The sequence below is a fragment of the Mesoplodon bidens genome, assembly GCF_964165515.1.
Source record: "Mesoplodon bidens genome assembly, chromosome: 16".
Taxonomy (NCBI): Eukaryota; Metazoa; Chordata; class Mammalia; order Artiodactyla; family Ziphiidae; genus Mesoplodon; species Mesoplodon bidens.
Window position 1 is genome coordinate 59,611,678 of NC_138173.1, and position 19,460 is coordinate 59,631,137.

A 19,460-nucleotide genomic window follows, 5' to 3' on the forward strand; every position below is an offset into this window, starting at 1 on the left:
GCTGAGCTGCGACCCCGCGGGGCGCCACGTGGAACCTTCCCCCACCGCTTCCGCTGCCTTCCTCCCCGCCCTGTTTCCTGCCAATACCCCCATTTCCTCGCCATCAAAATAGTCGCGTCTTCCGCCAGTGGCGGGTCTTGCAATAAGCAGTTTGCATGCATAATTTCATGAATCCTTCACCACAGCCCTGCGAAGTGGACCCTTTTAAATACCGTTCTGCAAATGAGGAAGCAAGCTCCTTACCCGAGGTGGTACAGCCAGGAGGTAGTAAAGTCTGATTCCAGTCTAGTCTATTACCGCTCGAAAAATACCGCACCGAGTTTGTGCAAACACCTTGGACCTGGAGTGAGGTCCTGGTAGAATTGCACAGGACATCTCGCTTCTTTGGGTCTGGGGACCACTCATTAGATCTGGGAATCTATGGCTCGGACTAGATCCATCCGTTCGTTGAGTACCTAGTCTGGGATGGATGGCAGGTGAGGGGCTGAGACCCCGTGTCAAGAGGAAAGCACCTTCCTGAGGTAGTCAAGGCCCTGCAGTGTCCTGGGGAGACAAACTCACCACTACATGATGTGTAAAGTGCTCCCTCGGCTTTCTCTAAGGTGTCTTCTAATACATCAAGATAAGATCTTCTACCAAAGCTAGATCTTAGGCTGTGCTGAACGTAGCATTTTTCCCCGAGCAGATCTACACAGGCTCACATACACAGTATGCAAATTTAGATCTAATATAAATATTTGACTGCTCTGCTTTTTTTTCTATTTATTGAACATTTTTGGTTTTGTTGCTTCTTATTTTTTCACTCTCATTAAACTGATTTTGTTTGTTTGATTTTTTTTCCCTCTGGCGATTTGGAAGGTCTATATCCCGCCTCATCTACTACTGCTTCCCTCTTCCTCTTCAAGGCTTCCTCCTAACATCAGGCACACAGGCTTACAATAAGATCTTTCGGTGCCTCCCACCATTTGGGCCTCTGTTTGTCTGGCATGTTCTTCTCTTGCTGAGCACGTGTCTTTTATTTATTTTACTTTTTTTGCCATGTGGCTTGTGGGATCTTAGTTCCCTGACCAGGGACTGAACCCAGGCCCTCACAGTGAAAGCACAGAGTCCTTGCTGAGCGCTGTCTGACAGAACTTCCTGAGATGTTGGAAATGTTCTATATCTGCACGGTCCAATTTGGTAGCTACTAACCACAGGTGGCTTTTGACTGCTTGGAATGTGGATAATGTGAATGAGGAACTGCATTTTATTTTATTTTTAATATGTATTTATGTATTTATTTGGCTGCCCTGGGTCTTAGTTGTGACATGCAGGATCTTCGTTGTGGCATGCAGGATCTTTAGTTGTGGCATGCAGGCCCTTAGTTGCAGCATGCATGTGGGATCTAGTTCCCCGACCAGGGATCGAACTCAGGCCCCCTGCATTGGGAGCTCGGAGTCTTACCCACTGAACCACAAGGGAAGTCCCTGAATTTTAATTTTTACTTAATTTAATTAATTTAAATTTAAATAATCACAGGTGGCTAGTGGCTACTACACTGGATCATTCAACTCTGGGTCAATAGTCACTTCTCAGAAATCTTTCTCTGACCTCCCTGATCAGGTCAAGCCTGTCAAATATATATCTCATGGCAACAGGTACCTCTCATGCCTAGATTTTAAGTAAGTTGTAATTTTACATTTGTGTAATTACTTAATGTGGGGTTTTTTTGTTTGGTTTGTTGTTTTTTTTTTTTTTTTCTCTAAGACTGTAAGCTATAAACTTCACTAGGATATGTTTTCAGTCATCATTAAGCAGAGTGCCCAGCACATAATGGATCTTCATATATATTTGCTGAACATTTGAATGAGTGAATAAATGAATGAGTTGTGATAATGTTTACCTCTAAGGAGGGGAGTGCAGGGGGACATCAAAAAGGATTTCTGGTTTTTCTTTACTGTATAAATTTTAACACTGAGAGCATATACATGCATTAAACATGTGTAATAAAATATATTTAAAATATTTTTCCTCAGTATTACAAAACCTGACGTATGGAGACTTTCCTGGCAGTCCAGTGGTTAAGACTCTGCACTTCCACTGCAGGGGGCACGGGTTCAATCCCTGGTCAGGGAACTGAGATACTGCATGCCTCATGGTGCGGCAAACAAACAAAAAAACCCCTGACATACAGGCAAATAACTTCAATGGACAGGTAATAAATCATACATGAGTGAGGAAGGGAGGAAAAAGGGAGAAAAAGAGTTCCTGGCACAGATTGAAGGGAGACAAGTGTAGGAGACTAGTAAGATCTTAAATGATTGATGAGGGTGGCTGGGCTTGAGAAATAATTTTTGAGATTGAAAGGACAACAGTGGCTACTTGATTAGACACGGAGAGTAAGAGAGGGAAAAGAATGAAGGATGAATTCTAGATTCCTGCATGAGCAACTGCATCCCCTCATTTACAACATATTGTAGGAAGGGTAGGAATAGGTTTGGAGTCAGATGAGTTCTGGATTTGATACTTGGAGATTGAGTTGCTATGAGAATATACATGTGAGGATCTAGAACTTGGAGTATGAAAAAAGGTTTGGCCAGGAGCTAAAAGATAAAGCTTTTAAATGCACATATATGGTAATTACAAGGGTGCCTGTGAATGAGATGGGAGCTGAGCAGGACCCTGTGGGACCTTTCCAAGGACAGACCCCCCCATCCCCTCTTTTCATTTATAGATGAACTTTAGCCTTCTAGGCCTTTCCCTAGTTCCAAAGAGCAAACTTAATCAGAGAAGTGAGATAATACAGAAACAAAGGAAAACAGTCAGGCAAGACAAAATAATAATAATAGTTTAGCCATAAAACAAAATCAAGGACCTTTAGTTCCTCCTCAAGGGCTACAGATAATATCCTGAACCATATCCTTGAGTTGTTTTGCCGATACTAAATCCCCCATCAGGTGGAAGAAGTTAACTGCTGACCACCAGCACATAGACCCCAGACCAGTCGGAACAAGAAGGTTGATGATGTTGATTCCTGAAATACCACCCAGTTACCCTGCCACCACCCAATCAGAAGAGTTGTATGTGAGCTGATTACACAGCCTATGACTCTCTTCCTCCCACTGTCTTTAAAAACCATTTCCTGAAAAGCCGTCAGGGAGTTTGGTCATTTGAGCATGAACTACCTGTTATCCTTGTTTAGCCCCATGTTGAGCACCTTGCAATAAAGCTGTACTTTTGATGAAAACTTGGCCTCTGTGCACTGGTGCCAAATAGAATCTCAGAGACAGAGTTTTGGGTGAGGTAGAAAAGAATAGCATTATTGCTTTGCCAGGCAAAGGGGGACACAGTGGGCTCTTGCCCTGAAAAACTGTGTGTCCCAACCTGGGAGGATTTGGTGAGGAGTTTTATAGCAGTGGTTCGAGGGCGGAGTTGCTGGTAAGGATCAGGGTGTCTGCAGGGCCTGCACTCCTTTAATCTGGCCTCAGTTGTTCTGATGAGCTTCTCGAGGATATCAAACTGTGACCTTCTCTGGAATGAAGAATGCTAACATCTTCCATTTGTTGGGGGTTTTAGTTCTATAAAAGAGCTCAAAGATATTGTTGTGTGTATTCCCTTGAAGGGGAACCAGGACCCTGCCCCAAAGCTGCACTATTGTTTCTTGGCTGCTCCTCCCTTGTCTCTGCATCCTTTCCCTTCCCTGATTAGCAACTGTTTGAAAGGCTTCTGTGCCCAGGAGTCCCACAGGATCCTGCTCGGTTTCACTTTTCCTCACCACAACCTGGTGTCAGTAGATTGGCTCTGCTGCACATCAGGCAAGCAGACCCAAGTTTGGTTTGGTAACAAGATCACCCAGCAAGAGTGTTAGGTACAACTAAAAACTGGACTAAAGATGAAATCTCACCAAACAGTGGAGGTGGAAGCCTTGAAAGAAACACCTCCCTGGAGGAAAGAATTGCACATGGTAGGAAAAACAGAATAGTGTCTTGGAAACCACATTACTTTGTATTTACTTAAAATCACTTCAGGTAAGGAAGTGCTGATTCACAGCAAGATTTATTTCATCCTGTGGGAAATACAGTAGTTTAGATTTTAACTTCATATCCTTTATTAATTAAACTTTTTAGGCTTTGCTTATAGAACAGGATTTTCCCCACTAGATGGTGGTAGTGTTTCATGTTTCACAGAGTAGCCTGCTTTGCTGTTTTGTTCTCCATTGCCTTAGAAAAGAGAAGAAATATCTAGTAAACATTTACTGAGTCGAGCACTCAGGTGTGTATCCTGTATACATTATCTTCTGCAGTCCTTGCAATAACATAAGTCAGATCACAGCATTCCTCTGTTCAAAATCCACCAAAGGATTCTGATCACTTTCAGAATAAATTCTGACAACTTAAAGAAAAATACACAATGAAAGAGTTGTGAATTTCAGTTTTATTCAGGATCTTAATGAGGACTAGAGCCTGGGAGACAACCACGCAACTCTGAAGAGGTAGGGGAAAAACCAGTTTATACATGATTTTTGGCTAGGAAATATGTGCAGTCAACCATACATCTTGGTAAAAGATGACTGCTGCTGACAAAGAATAGATATCTCAAGTTAATGATTTTACTGCTTTTCTGTGTATGGGAAGATGCAATAATCTAGCATCATTGAAATTCTTACTGAGATATGCATCTATCTAAGGGCCTCCTCATCCAAAGCATAGAATGCCTCATCTTGTTTTTCATCCTGAATTCCTTTCAGGGTGCGCTGGCAGTGGTCAATGGCAGTGGGTTATGACTTTACCCTTATAGAGCTGGGTGGTGAGCAATGCTCCTTGTCTTATTGATCTTAATTTTTCTGTGTCTACAGCCTCAAAGTCCTTATCAAGGCCCATAAGACCGTATACAATCCTCATCCCCTCCCCACCCCCTCACCCAGGTGCCCCTGCTGTTCCCTAAATTTACAGGAGGCACTTCTGCCTCAGGACTCCTTTGTTTTTAAATCAACTTTATTGAGGTACGATTTAAGTAAAATAAATTGCATGCATTTAAATTGTAAAATTTAAGGATTTAACAAATTTATACACTGGTGACACCACCACCACAATCAAAATGCAGAACATTCTCAGTACCCCAAAAAGTTTCCTTATGCCCACTGGAAAAAAGAGAAGGAATATTTATGAGATATTAACTTCTATTTACTTGGGGTTTGCTTTACTCTTCTTTTACTAGGTTCTTATCATTGATTTTAGATCTTTCTTTTTTTCTAATATAAACACTTAAAATGTGTTTATACATTTTTATCAAAGCCCTGCTTTAGCTGTATCACACAAATTTTGAAAAGTTATCTTTCATTATCACACAGTTTGAAATATTTTCTAATTTTCTTTGTGATTACTTCTTTGACTCATGAATTGTTTAGGAGTAGACTGTACTTCCAGATATTTGTGATTTCCTAGATATTTATTAATTTTTAACTTAATATCATTATGGTATGGCTTATACATGGAGAACATACTCTATATGATTTCAATTATTTTAATTTTATTGAGACTTGTTTTGTGGCCTAGCACCTGGTCTTTCCTAGTGAATTTACCACTTTTTTATTTGTTTTTTTTTCTCCACCTTTTTCTATTCTTTCCTTCCTTTTCTGCCCTCCTGTGGATTACTTGAATTTTTAAAAAAGAATGTCATTATAATTTACCAGTTGATCTTTTAGCCCTTTCTCTTTGCAATATTTTAGTAATTATCGTAGGGATTAAAATATACATCCTTGAAAAAGGAACCCTCCTACACTGTTGGTGGGAATGTAAATTGGTGCAGCCACTGTGGAAATCAATATGGAGGTTCCTTAAAAAACTAAAAATAGACTTACCATATGATCCAGCAATCCCACTCTTGGGCATATATCTGGAGAAAAACATAATTCAAAAAGATAAACGCACCCCAATGTTCATAGCAGCATTATTTATAATTGCCTAGACTTGGAAGCAACCTAAGTGTCCATCAACAGATGAATGAATAAAGAAGATGTGGTGTATATATACAATGAAATATTACTCCGCAATTTAAAAAGTTTACAAATGAGCTTATTTACAAAATAGAAACAGACTCATAGACATAGAAAACAAACTTATTATTACCAAAAGGGAAGGAGGGGGAGGGATAAATTAGAAGTTTGGGATTAGCAGATACAAACTACAATATATATCCAGAGAAAACTCTAATTCAAAAAGATACATGCACCCGAATGTTCATAGCAGCACTATTTACAATAGCCAAGGCATGGAAGCAATCATGGATAAAGAAGACATGGTGTGTATATATATATATATATATATATATATATATATATATATGTACAATGGAATACTACTCAGCCATAAGAAAGAATGAAATAATGTCATTTGCAGCAACATGGATGGACCTAGAGATTATCGTACTAAGTGAAGTCAGTCAGATAGAGAAAGGCAAATATCATATGATATCACTTATACGTGGAATCTAAAAGGTGTTACAGGGAATTCCCTGGTGGTCCAGCGGTTAGGACTCTGTGCTCTCACTGCTGAGGGCCTGGGTTAGATCCCTCGTTGGGGAACTGAGATCCCACAAGCTGCACAGCACAGCCAACAAAACAGAAGTGATACAAATGAATTTGTTTACAAAACAGAAACAGATCACAGACAGAGAATAAGAATTTATGGTTACCAAAGGGGAATTGGGGGAGGGATAAATTAGGAGTTTGGGATTAGCAGACACAAACTATTGATACTATACACAAAATAGATAAACAACAAGGTCCTACTGTATAGCACAGGGAGCTATATTCAATATCTTGTAACAAACTATAATGGAAAAGAATAGGAAAAAGAATATACACATGTATAACTGAATCACTTTGCTGTACACCAGAAACTAACACAATATTGTAAATTAACAATACTTCAACAACAACAACAACAAAAAAGAAAGAAACAAAAAAAAAAAGAAAGAGAAAGAAAGAAAGAAAGGAAAAATGTGGCCAACTCACAAAGTTATTTTGAGGAATAATTGTTTAACACATGTATAACCCTTTGAGCATGGCCAGTCACAGAGAAAGAGCTCAATAAATATAACATTATTATTCCATTAAAAAATTCTCAATCCCATCTAACTCAATGTCCCCTTTAAAAATAATAGATAGTATGTGATGCTCACTTTATTTTCTTGTCATTAAATTCATAGAGAACATAAGCTTTCTAGGTGCATTATTTAAAAGAAAATCAATATGATGCCCTTGTGCTGAAATATAGGGAAGAAATAGAAAAGGAAAATCACATATAACAAAATAATGTGTATTTTAATATTCAAATGACTCTAGTAGAAGGCCTAGTGTGGTCATCAGATATTTATAACTAATGAATAATTTTAGAATAACAGAATTAAGACAATATTTAACTGAATATTGCCATCACTTCTTTTTTATATTTGGTATTTTACAATTTGGCTTAATATATTCCTATGCAAATACACACACAGGCATGCAATATCTAACAAATGCACTGAAAAAGGTGTGCTGTTCTCATGGTACCACACAAATGGTGGGTGAAGCAATTTTATACAATGATGAATCTTTTTTGGTAAAGTTCTGAACAGAACAAAGTACAAATTTTTCTTGATGTACGCAATAATTGCATCCATGGACAATTCAAGATTACATTTTAAAAATTTAAAAATATCTTGTGTTTCTATGTAAAACCAAATTAGGTTAAAGCTCAGTTCACTGCAAACATGTTTTTCTTACCCTTGAAGATCCCACAGGACATAGGAAAGACATTCAGGATTTAGGAAAATTCATTTCTTCTTTGTGAGGTGTTGTCTCAAGAAAATGAGAATACCTAGTATCCCTAGTCCATGCTCACTAAAAGCCAGGAACACGCCCAATAAGGAGACAAACTACACCCTCCTCCCCAACCCCATCCAAATTTCCCCAAGCCTTCCTGAGCGTGGCCCTTTTCCTGCAGGAGACCCAGTATCAGTTAGTGTCATTGCAAAATTGACCACTAGGTGGCAGCATATACCAAAGATTCAGTATTTTTGACACCTTTACAGCATTAAGAACTTGGGAGTGAGCAGGGCTGGGACTGGAGGACCTCAAATTTATTTGTAATGTTTTATTTCTATCACTACAAAAAGTGACAAAAATATTGAAAATGAGTGCAAGTAATGAACACATGAATACTTAATTTTCTCTATCTTTACGTTTAATTTTTAAAGACAAGTTCCCTTCTTAAATGATCAACAGAAATATCTGGACAGGATGTTGCTAAACCATCAATCTGCTTCCATTCACAGAAGGAGAATAAAAATTGTGGCAGCTGGAGATTCCAGACTTCCATTAATGGTTAAGAATAACGTACGTCTTCAAGTACTATGAGAATGTGTAGACAAGAGCAACACACCACTTTGGGGAGTGCAAGGAGATAGCACAGAGAAGGTGGGGTTTGAGTTGTCTTTAAGATCAGGTGGGAATAATACAGGTATATACGAAGAGGCAATAACAGTAATGATAGCTAACATGCTATTAAGCTTCATATTTGACAGTATTCTTTCACAGGTTTTAATCAAGTTCATCTTCTCACATTGCTGCTCACCCTCTTCCAGAACTATTCAAAGCGTGGTCGGCCAGCTGGTAACCATTACCTGTATTGAGAGACACTGAGACATACAGATATTGAGAGAAATCATTTATAAATGTTTATAGCAATTTGACAATTTTCTATCTGTTGACCACACAATAAAAAATTGGGGCTTGTGCTTTGTATGTTTTTTTTAATTTCTTTTTTACTGTATTTTACCATAGTGTCAGTCTTCAGTGGATTGAAAACATACATACGCACATGCCTGTGCAAGCACACATGCACACACATTTGATCCTTATCTACTAGAAATTTGAGAAGCACTGGCTCCAGAACACCAAAACATCCAGAAGGCATGAAGCAGGTGAGTAGGGTGCGCTGGAGGAGAAGCCTCACATTTAATAGTTTCTACCTATGGCAAGTGGGCTTATTCAATTTTATTTAATCCTCCCAACAACCCAATGGGATTGGTGGTATGATCCCAACTTTACAAAGAAGGGAAAAAACATAGAAAATATAATGAACTTTCTCCAATGGAGCCAGGAGTCAAACCAAGATCTGCTGGAATTTTTAGCCCTTTGAAGATCTTGGATTAATTGCCATTTCAGCACCCTTCTCTCATCTAGCAATACCTATAGATCACACTTTATTCTGGGACCAGTTGCTCCAGAGCTCAGAGTCTTGGCATTTATGCTCACATGTCCTTAAGAGTCAGTTCACTAACGTTTCCCTAAGTTAGGAAAAAGGGTCTGTCTTCTAACCCAATGGAACATGGTGTGTCTCATATGTCAAAAGAAAGGTTAAAACAATAATAGCATGCCAATTCCCCATTTCCTGTTCACATCTATACACACACACACACACACACACTCACAAAACCTTCTCATCAAGCATGAAAAATAAATTCTGCACTATCTCTCACTGGAGTACTGGTATCAGGTATGTTACTGACTTGATTTTTTTCCCCGTATGTTAAGGTGCTTTTTTTAATAGTTTTTTTTATCATAAACTTGTATGATAAACGTTTTTGATCTTGAACTTTTTATCAGAAACTATTAAACAAGAAAGGATTTTACAAAAAAAACATTTTTCATTTTTATTTTTCAGGTAAAGGAATCTGTCTGAATTCAAACCACACATGACTAGATTTAAAGGGAGAAAAACCAGAAGACAATCATAATAGTGATACAATTTACAATATGTAGATAGAGCTTTTGGATAAAACTAAATGTTGCTTGAACAATGGATAATTAGGAATAGGTAATTTTTTTTCATTTTGCACTTTTGAAAAGCTTAAAACCATTAAATCAAAGAGAGATTTAGTGGGGCTAGGTCTGCACTTCTCTTTTCTTCATTCTGAAGGCCTATTAATAATAAAAAATTCTTTAGAGTTAACTTGAGGAAAAGTGTTTTGTCTAGCATCAAAAACTCATAATGGAAAGTATCTGGCAAGAATTTCTTCTTTTTTTCCTTTCTCTTCTTCTTCGTATTAAAAGCAGTAATGATATTAAAGAGAACATGTATTGAATACATAGCATGTACTTGGAAATTTTACGTAATGTTATTTCATTTAAGCCACACAACATCCATATAAAGTAGGAATTATTCCTGTTTTATCGATAGGAAATTGAGGCCCAGAAAAGTTAAGTAACTAGCATAAGTTTGCAAAGTTGGTAAATGACAGAATCAGGATAGAAACTTCATTTTTGAGCTTGAAGCCCATGCAAACTTTTGATAGTCTATGTAATGATTACAGAATTAAAACATGAGCAACAGCCAGTTAATCTCGTTATCTCTGGGACCTCTACTTCTGTTAAACGATTTTCCTACTTTATGCAGAATTTGGATCAAGTTACCCCATCTCTCCAGAACTGCTTCCTGAGTAAGAGGACAATACTAATTTTATAATTTGTTGCAGTTAAAGACAGTAACAACTACCTGAAGCATCTTTAATGCAGCAGATTGTCAACAGATGATAGCCACAATTATTTTTATTTTGTGAGGGAAGAAACTGGGGATTAAGCACATTTAGTTACAAAATTATAGGTGTGGAGCTGGATCCCAGGTCTGTCTGATTCCCAGGCCAGCGTTCTGTATTGACTACACCGAAAGGTAAGTAAGCTGTCTTTGGTGAGGAGGTTGCTTTAATTTCTTAAAGCCCTGCAATGACATGTACAGACTTCATTGTTCACTATTTAGCTAAATTATTATTTTCACTCTGGCAATTTGGGACACGGACAGTATAATAAAAATGCCTCCACACTTGTCTAGTAACCTCCCCGCCCGTCCCCAGGATCCCACAGCATGAGCTTTGTGGGTAAAGGAAAACGTCCACAGCGAACTCGACCTCAAACAGCACAATTAGCTCAGAACCGCCCCCCGCCCAGATGTTGATATTTTCCTCTCTCGGCCCCGCCCCCGACCACGCGGGGCTCCAGCCACGCCCCCAAGCTGGAGTTACTGGGGCGGACTCGCCGAGCGCTTCAGCCTACCCACAAGGGATTCCCTCTCCAGCCAATCGCGTCTGAACTACGGGACGGCCCCTAACAAAGATGGCGGTGGAGGCCTCAGTGAGGGCAGGCGGATTTAATACCCGAACCCGCGGCGGACGGCGAAGACAGAGGTAGCGGCGCAGCCCCGACCATGGAGGAGGGCAACAGCGCTGGCAGCGGTGGCAGCGACAGCAGCACCAGCGGGAGTGGCGGGGCGCAGCAAAGGGAGCTGGAGCGCATGGCTGAGGTCCTGGTCACCGGAGAGCAGCTACGGTAAGATGAGGGGCAGTGCCGGGGGAGGCTTGAGGTGGCACTGCCAGCCAGTGTCCGTGGCAGTCGCGCGCGCGCGCGCGCGCCGTGGCTCGTGGCTAGCGACTCGCGCGGCGCTCCGGGACGCCTGCGGACGCGTCGACCGTCCGCGCCGCGCCCCCGCTTAGCTGCTGCAGCCCGGCGCCCTGAGGACTCCGGACTGGCGCGGGGCTACTGAGGCGGACGCGGGTGGGCGCGCGGTGCTCGCTGCGCCCTCGCCCAGCTGCTGCAGCCCTGCGCCCCGCAGACGCGTTGCTGCCGACCGCGCGCGCCCTCTCTGCCCGGGCACCCGGGAGCTGCCAGGCCTCCCGGCTGACAGCTAGCTCCTCTTCCGCTCAGAGAACGAGAGGAGCGGGTGAAGGGCCCCCCTCCGGCCCCAACCCCAGCCCCTTTACTCCTAGATAAAAGGAGCCAGACCAGATCCCCTTCACTTAAGGTTTTACTTTTGGCTTGCAAGTCTGGCGTCACTCCCCTGAGCCTCAGTATTTTCATCTGTAAAATGGGGCTGATCACGGCAACTTCCTTGAACGGTTGTGGTGGGGGCTAAACTGAGAACATTTCTCAAACACTGTACTTATCACTTAATTGGCACGTACTCATCAGTCATTTGGGTCCGCAAGGGGGCGTGGAGGCACCTTGTCCCGCTGCCCTGCTGCCAGCTCCCCCAGCGCGCACATTTTGGGCAGCAGGGTCCATTGGCCCCCGGCTGCTGCAAGAATTGGGACTTGATGTGTGTCACTGCGTCCAGGACAGGCAGTTACCCCCAGATTCGGGCCCCCCTCCCGCCCACTTTATCATTCCCATCCCATCCTGGTCCTTCTTGGATTCATGTTTGAGAATTCTCCTTATGGTATGACCGGTTCCGCAGCTGCCCGTCTTGTGGTCATTAATCAGTTTGCCAGGGGGAAAAACCTCTTGGCTTTACAGTGGTTGAGTCAAAACTTGCATGCCGGCCCCTGTCCCACCGGAACGGTGCGCTTGCCTCTTACTTCTAGTTCTTGGCCTGAATCTCCAGGCTCATTTTGGTTTCTAAAATGCTGTGTTTCAGGACCCGAAGGAGAGAGACTCTTGCAACGACCCCTAAAGGTTTGGTAACCACCCTGCTTGCTGCCCTTAGATTGAGAAAGTAAATTTTGGAGGTCAGAATTAATTGAGCTTAAAGTTACAAGAGGCAAATTGCGCATTTCTATCCCTTGATGATTTTTTAATGTATAGTCAGAATTAAAGGGAATAAAAGCTTCTTTTCCATCAAGAGATTTTCTAACTGAAAAAATCAAAATAAAGCTTTTCTGATTCACCTTGAAACACTTTAATAATTTATCTGCTCCTCAATTGGGTACGTTTCACTTCCTTTAAAATAATAAACTGCAGGGTGCCTCTGTTTGTACAGAAAGCACTTTCTCCTTCGAGATGCTTAAATACCTCTTCCTTGGTTGGGGAGGTCCCCAGAGCACTTCTCCTCTTCCCAGGCACCCCACTGCACGGCAGCAAGTTTGAGGGGTAGCCTTAGTGTGTCGGTAAGGAGATAGAGGGCTGTCTCGCAGTCGGGTGACATAGACCTGGGTTTGAGTTTCTGCTCAGCCACTTTGTTGCCAAGAGTTAACATTGTTAAGTTGTTTTGAGGAGGACTTTAAAACCAGAGTGAATCTGGGTTTGCTGCTTACTACTGTGCGACCTTGGACAAGTTACTTAACTAAGAATGATGGGTAATAATGGAGCCTACCTCTGTATCGTGATGAGGATTATTAGATGAGTTAGTGCTTAGATCAGTGCCTGGGATATAGTATGCACCATGCCAGCCTTAGCTATTATAGTTCTGTGACTTTGGACAAGTTAATTCACTTCTCTGAGCCTGTTTCCTCATCTGTAGAAAGGCAACGAAGATAGCACTTCATAGGGTTGTTGTGAGAGTTTTCCCCTGGGCTTCATGTATTGAAGAGCATTCAACAAATGGTTGTTGGAATTAACGAGTGTTATTGGTCTCTGTGTGTCACCACACGTGACTTCCAGCTGAGCAAGATCTAGCAGAAAGGATTGGTTGGTGGTTAAGAACACAGGCTGCCTGGGTTCTTATTTCTGTCTCCACCATTTATTAGTCCTGTGACTTGTGGACAATTTACTTAACTTCTCTGTGCCTCCGTTTTACTTCTCTTGCAGGAATTTTGTGAGGATTAAACGAGGAGATGCTACATGTAAAAGGCTTAGTAAATGTTAGTTACTTAATTTTACTTTGGGAAACTGTCATCGTTGCTTTTTAAAAATCTCTACCATCTTTGCACCGTGCTGAGTACAGAGTACATAGTAATTACTCGAATATTTGAATAACTAGTGTATATAATTAAATATACTATTGTAAATACAGATAATGTAATATTCAGAATTTAGGGATTTAAGTGGCCATGTATGCCCCTAGCTTCTTGGTTACCGGAAGAACCTCTCATAAAGGAGTAGGGATGCAGCCCTCCTGGCTGTCACTGTCACAACATGTTTTCACATCCCTAACTGCTTTCTCACTGGCTGATTGTGGGGACTTTGTGATGTCCAGGCCTACTGCCTCTAATTGCTACACACACACTCACTCACACACTCACAGACACACAGACAATTGCTTCTCTCTGCCTTCTCTTTCCTTTCCATTGCTTTCTGGGTCATCAAAGATGAAGTGAATGAAGGTGGTAAGGAAAGGAGACACCAGGATTGGGATTTGAAATACAAAGTTTGGCTTCCAGGTCCAGCTCTGTGAATTTTATTAATTTAATATTTATTTATGGATGTATATATGGATGTATGTATTTATTTTGAACTACTTTTTTTTTTTTTTTTTTTTTTTTTTGCGGTACGCGGGCCTCTCACTGTTGTGGCCTCTCCCGTTGTGGAGCACAGGCTCCGGATGCGCAGGCCCAGCGGCCATGGCTCATGGGCCCAGCCACTCCGTGGCATGTGGGATCTTCCTGGACTGGGGCACGAACCCGTGTCCCCTGCATCGGCAGGCGGACTCTCAACCACTGCACCACCAGGGAAGCCCACTATTTTGAACTACTTTTGCTTGGGCAAGCCAGTTAGCCACTCTGGGCCTCAGCGACTATGCCTGCAGAATGGGAATAATAATATCCTCCCACGTAAGATCTGTGGTGTTGGAGCAAATGGAGTATAACGTGGGAAGAAACTTTGTAAAATAAATCAATAAATCAAGAGTAGTTGTTGCTATGATTATTATAAGCTCCAGATGTGAAATTGGGGGTTGGCTCCGTAATCCTGACACTTTGGTAAGGGCAGCTGGTTGCATAAGGATATGAAATTGAGTAACATTTAAAAACATCTCCTGCTTTCTTCTCCAGCCTGACTGCAGGATCCTTTTCCTAATCTCTTTGTGCTTTCCCTTGTCGTAAAAGATTTTACTTCCTTGCTCAATGTATCTGAGTATTTTTGTATCTTAAAACTGCATTTGGATACCACTTCACATCCCCAGGATGGCTATAATCAAAAAGACAGATAATGAGAACTGTTGGCAAGGATGCGGGGAAATTGGAACCCTTACACACTGCTGGTGGAAAGGTAAAATGATGCAGCCACTTTGGAAATCATTCTGGTATTTCCTCAAAGACTAAACATAGAATTACCATGTGACCCAGCGATTTTACTCCTAAGTATGTATTCAAGAGAAACAAAAACATATGTCTACATAAAAATTTGTACACAAATTTTCACAGCAGCATTTTATGTAATAGCCAAAACCAGAAACAGCTCAAGTGCCCACCAACTGATGAATGGGTAAATAATGTGTGGTCTTTTCATACAAGGGAGTATTATTCAGCAATAAAAAGGAATAAAGTACTGATATATGCTACAACATGGATGCACCTTGAAAACATGATACTAAGTGAAAGAAGGCAGACACAAAAAGACATGTATTAGGAGGTTGGCCAAAAAGTTCATTCGGGTTCTCCATGTTACGGAAAAACCCGAACAACTTTTTGGCCAACCCAATATGATTCCATTTATGTGAAATGTCCAGAATAGGCAAATCTGTGGAGACAGAAAGTGATTGCCAGTGGCAGTGGGGAGGGGGAATGGAGGGTGATTGCTGATGGGTGGAGAGTTTCTTTTGGGGATGATGAAAATGTTCTAAACTTGATTGTGGTGATGATATCATAACTCTGTGGATATGCTGAAAAACCATTGAATTATAGACAGTAAATGGGTGAATTATGTGGTGTGTGAATTATATCAATAAAACTACTACAAAAATGCATTTGGATGACACATTAGAGTGATGAAAGACAAAATATTAAAACTTTAAAAATAAACTTTATGTTTTCTTTTTGGATTGGCCAAAGAATGCGATGATATTTATCATTAACTTGATAACACATTACTGCCACACCAGATGGGACTGATATTTTACATATATCTTTTTATGGTATTATTCTTGATACAGCACAGAGAAAATATACCATAAATAGTCCAGAAAATTGTCTCAGAACATTCCTGATTTGAAGATAATTAACCATATAAAAATCATTCGTATTACTGAGGTTTCATACGATGACTTTTTAAATCATTATTTTTATGTTTTATGTATAAATCTTTTATCTTGAAATTTGTCATGCAATCATAACTGACATTCTAATTACAGCATCCAAAATCCACCTTATGTTTCTTCTATAGATTAAGCCCAGAGATACTTAGCAAGAAAGTGGTTTGTAATAGAGCATTTAAATAAAGAAGGCCAATGAATATCACTGTTCTCTCTGTGGTAATGGTAGGCATGATAATAATAACAATAATACTTATATGGCATATATTACCTGCCGAAGACTCTTCCAAGTGCTTATATATATCATTAGAAATATATATATATATTAATATATATTATCAAAAGCATATATATGCCTTTAAGCTTTATAAGCTACTCTGTGTAGAAGATATACTTGTTAGCCTCATTTTACAGATGGGAAAACTGAGGAATGAAGTATGTAAGCTAACTGGCCATAGAGTTTTCAGCCAGAAAGCGCTAGAGCTAAGAGTTCTTGCTCTTAAGCAAAATGCTAGATTACAATTTAGAGGGTTAAGAAGTGTCAGGGTGGGCTTCCCTGGTGGCGCAGTGGTTGAGAGTCCGCCTGCCGATGCAGGGGACACGGGTTCGTGCCCCGGACCGGGAAGATCCCACATGCCGCGGAGCGGCTGGGCCCGTGAGCCACGGCCGCTGAGCCTGCGCATCTGGAGCCTGTGCTCCGCAACGGGAGAGGCCACAACAGTGAGAGGCCCGCATACCTCAAAAAAAAAAAAAAAAAAAAGAAGTGTCAGGGTAAGACCAATGTACAACAGAATCATATATATAAGACTATGATATTCTGGTATGAGAACTTTTGCAAACAAGCAAGTAGACAAATGATTTTTCCCTTCTGTCGGGAAAAAGCTAATTAATTTCTAGAAGTGTTTATGTTTTGACGAGATAGAACTTTTAAAGTGGGTCTCCCTTGCCATATGGTTTTGAAAACTTAATTTGAACTCATTCTGAATTTGTAATCATTTTAATGGGAAGATAAATTACAGTTCACTGTTTTGCCAGCTGTGAGGATGGGAGTGGGGTAGGGGGAGAATTAAGAACGTAATGAGGGATGCTTAATTAAGAGAGAAAACACCTCAAGCTTTTCGGTTATGCTCATCTACCTAGACTAAATATGCTAATTACAACAGCCTTATCCAGTCATTAAAGCTGGGTCCCTAAAAGCAATTTACGAGGCAATGAGTTTTAGCTAAGTTGTAGGAAATTGCAGTTCTTTCAAATTGTTTGATGTATTGCCTTTTTGCTACACCAGACTGCCTTTCCAGACTCCTACAGCCTTGCTGTTGCCTTTTTCATAAAAACATGTTAAATCAGTATTGAGTTGCTTTTCTGAATTTGCTTTGCCAATGTTAATGCAGTATGCAGATAGAAGGTAAAAATCAGCTTCTGGAACCAAAGGCCAATCTACAATAAAGTAAATATGAGATACGGAATTTAGAGATACAGAACAGAACAAGGAGAAATACAGCTGACCCCTGAACAATGCGCGGGTTACGGCACCCGCCCTCTGCACAGTTGAAGATCCGAGTATGACTTTATAGTCAGACGTTCTCTGTATCCCTGGTTCCCCATCCACAGATCCAACCAAACATGAAATATGTAGTACTGTAGTATTTATATTGAAAAAATCCAAGTATAAGTGGACCTGAGCAGTTCAAATCCCAGTTGTTCAAGGGTCAACTGTAGTTTGTTTTATTGCACTTTGAACTTAAGGAACTTCAAAATTGGCTTAGAGAATGTCTTAGGGGGTAGCCCCTACTGGTGTCCGTTAATATGGAAGCCTAGCTCTACTAGACATTGTAACCAAAGGGAATAGAGGGAAAGCTACTGCCCAGATGCTGCTACTGAAATGTAGGAATCCAAGCAGGAGGAATATGCTTTTATTCTTCTAATAAGCAGAGAGGATATCCTGGCCTTGGTAAATTACCACCTGTTCAGATGAAAAAGGGAGAGCTTTAGGAAATGGCAAATGACTGTATTTGGAGTCAGTGCAGACAAGCCTCGTGTAGAGTGATGAGCTGCCTTTACACCAGAGGCTTTTCTCATATACAGACCCTGTTCCTATGAACATCTTTTCTGCTTCACACATTGGATGTGGGGACAGCAGGCACAGTCCTGGCACATAGCAAGCTCAGTAAAGACTCCTTTCTCCCCTGGAGAGAGAGACTGGGAAAGTACTTTGTCACTTGCCAAAACCCTCATGCAAATGGAAGACACTTAGTAAGTGCTCAATACATGATTGTGGAATTATTTTACACCTTCATGCACTTATTCTTACGTAAACCTGTTTTTGAAATGAGTGCAGTGTTAATTGTTTCTGAGTAATATGTTTGTGATTACTTTTCTAAAAGGCCAATGCTGATATTTAGGTTCTGGCTTCTGTCGACTTTGGAATCAATAAACCTGAAAATAAGTTATTAAATAAACACACCTCAAATGAAGAGAATGAGAGGTGATGGATGATTGTTCTCCTGTCCTAGAATTTCTAGTATTTATTTGGATCAGGAACTCACGTCCCTTTATTAGGTGGCAGCTCTTAAATTGTTGGTGTCTATGAGTTTAGTGATTAGGAAGAGACAAAGGAAACAATCATCAACCCTCTTTCTACCTAGTAAGTCATCACACTTTTCTCTCTTCCTCATTATCTACCAAGGAGAGATGGGTCCCAGATCTGGGATCCTTGTCCCTGTATTATCAGCTTTAACCAAATTTGGAAGCTTATGTCAGTGACTGTTTTTATGGATTATTAGATGCTGGGGGAACACCAGTGGAGACGGAGTACGGGGAGAGAGCTTAGCGGATCAGACAGCCTGCTTGTAAACAGCTGTTCCCGTGGCAGTGCCAGCAGGGGCAACAGGAACTATTTTCATCAGGGCTGGGATGGCCCCAAACTGGAAGAGTTCAGAGAGAACAGGAATATACTCTCATCTGCACAAAGAGTCACTTTTCTGTAGCTTTTCAAATATTTTTAAGGTTGAGTAGGAGAGGCGAGATGGAGAAAGAAAACACACCTGGGAGTGGGGGACAAGATATCCTTTCGTCTGTGCAGTTTTCTGATAACAGCTGTTGCTAGGGTGTGGCAAGAGGGGACAAATGCCAGAGCCTCCAGCTGGGGGAAGCTCATGGCAGCTGCAGAGGAGGTAGATAGCAGCTAGTGTCATCAGAGAAAGGCTCAAATCTTTCCACTTGGAACCTTTAGCTGCTTCTGGTGATTTTCTTGTTGGTGGTGGTATGTGTTTGTTATTTGTTTTAATCCTGATGACACTGTCTCCCTGCAACACTTGTACCTACAGATTTCTGATTCTGATATTTACCCAGAGGCTCCTTTCATTGAAGTAAACTGTGGCTCAGCACCCACTTAGGTCCTGGCCTTATTTTGATCATCCAGCTCTGTGAGGCTCTCCTTTGGGTGGTGAAACTGTTACAGCCCCAGAGAACCGAACCTTGTGCTTTGTGGCAGATCAGGTAGGCTTCAGAAGGACCAGTCCTGGTACAGAGTGCCCAGTA

General features: G+C 41.1%; 1 protein-coding gene across 2 annotated transcripts in view; it reads left to right on the forward strand.

The window, feature by feature from the left end:
• The first annotated feature begins 11,128 nt into the window (after positions 1-11,128).
• The window catches only part of DEPTOR (DEP domain containing MTOR interacting protein), a 203,252-nt gene continuing 194,920 nt past the window's right edge, over positions 11,129-19,460 (forward strand). For both annotated transcript variants that reach the window (XM_081214281.1, XM_081214280.1), the window contains exon 1: positions 11,129-11,347. In XM_081214281.1, the coding sequence (XP_081070407.1) occupies positions 11,226-11,347 (122 nt within the window). In that variant the 5' untranslated portion in view covers positions 11,129-11,225. The remainder of the gene's footprint in view (positions 11,348-19,460) is intronic.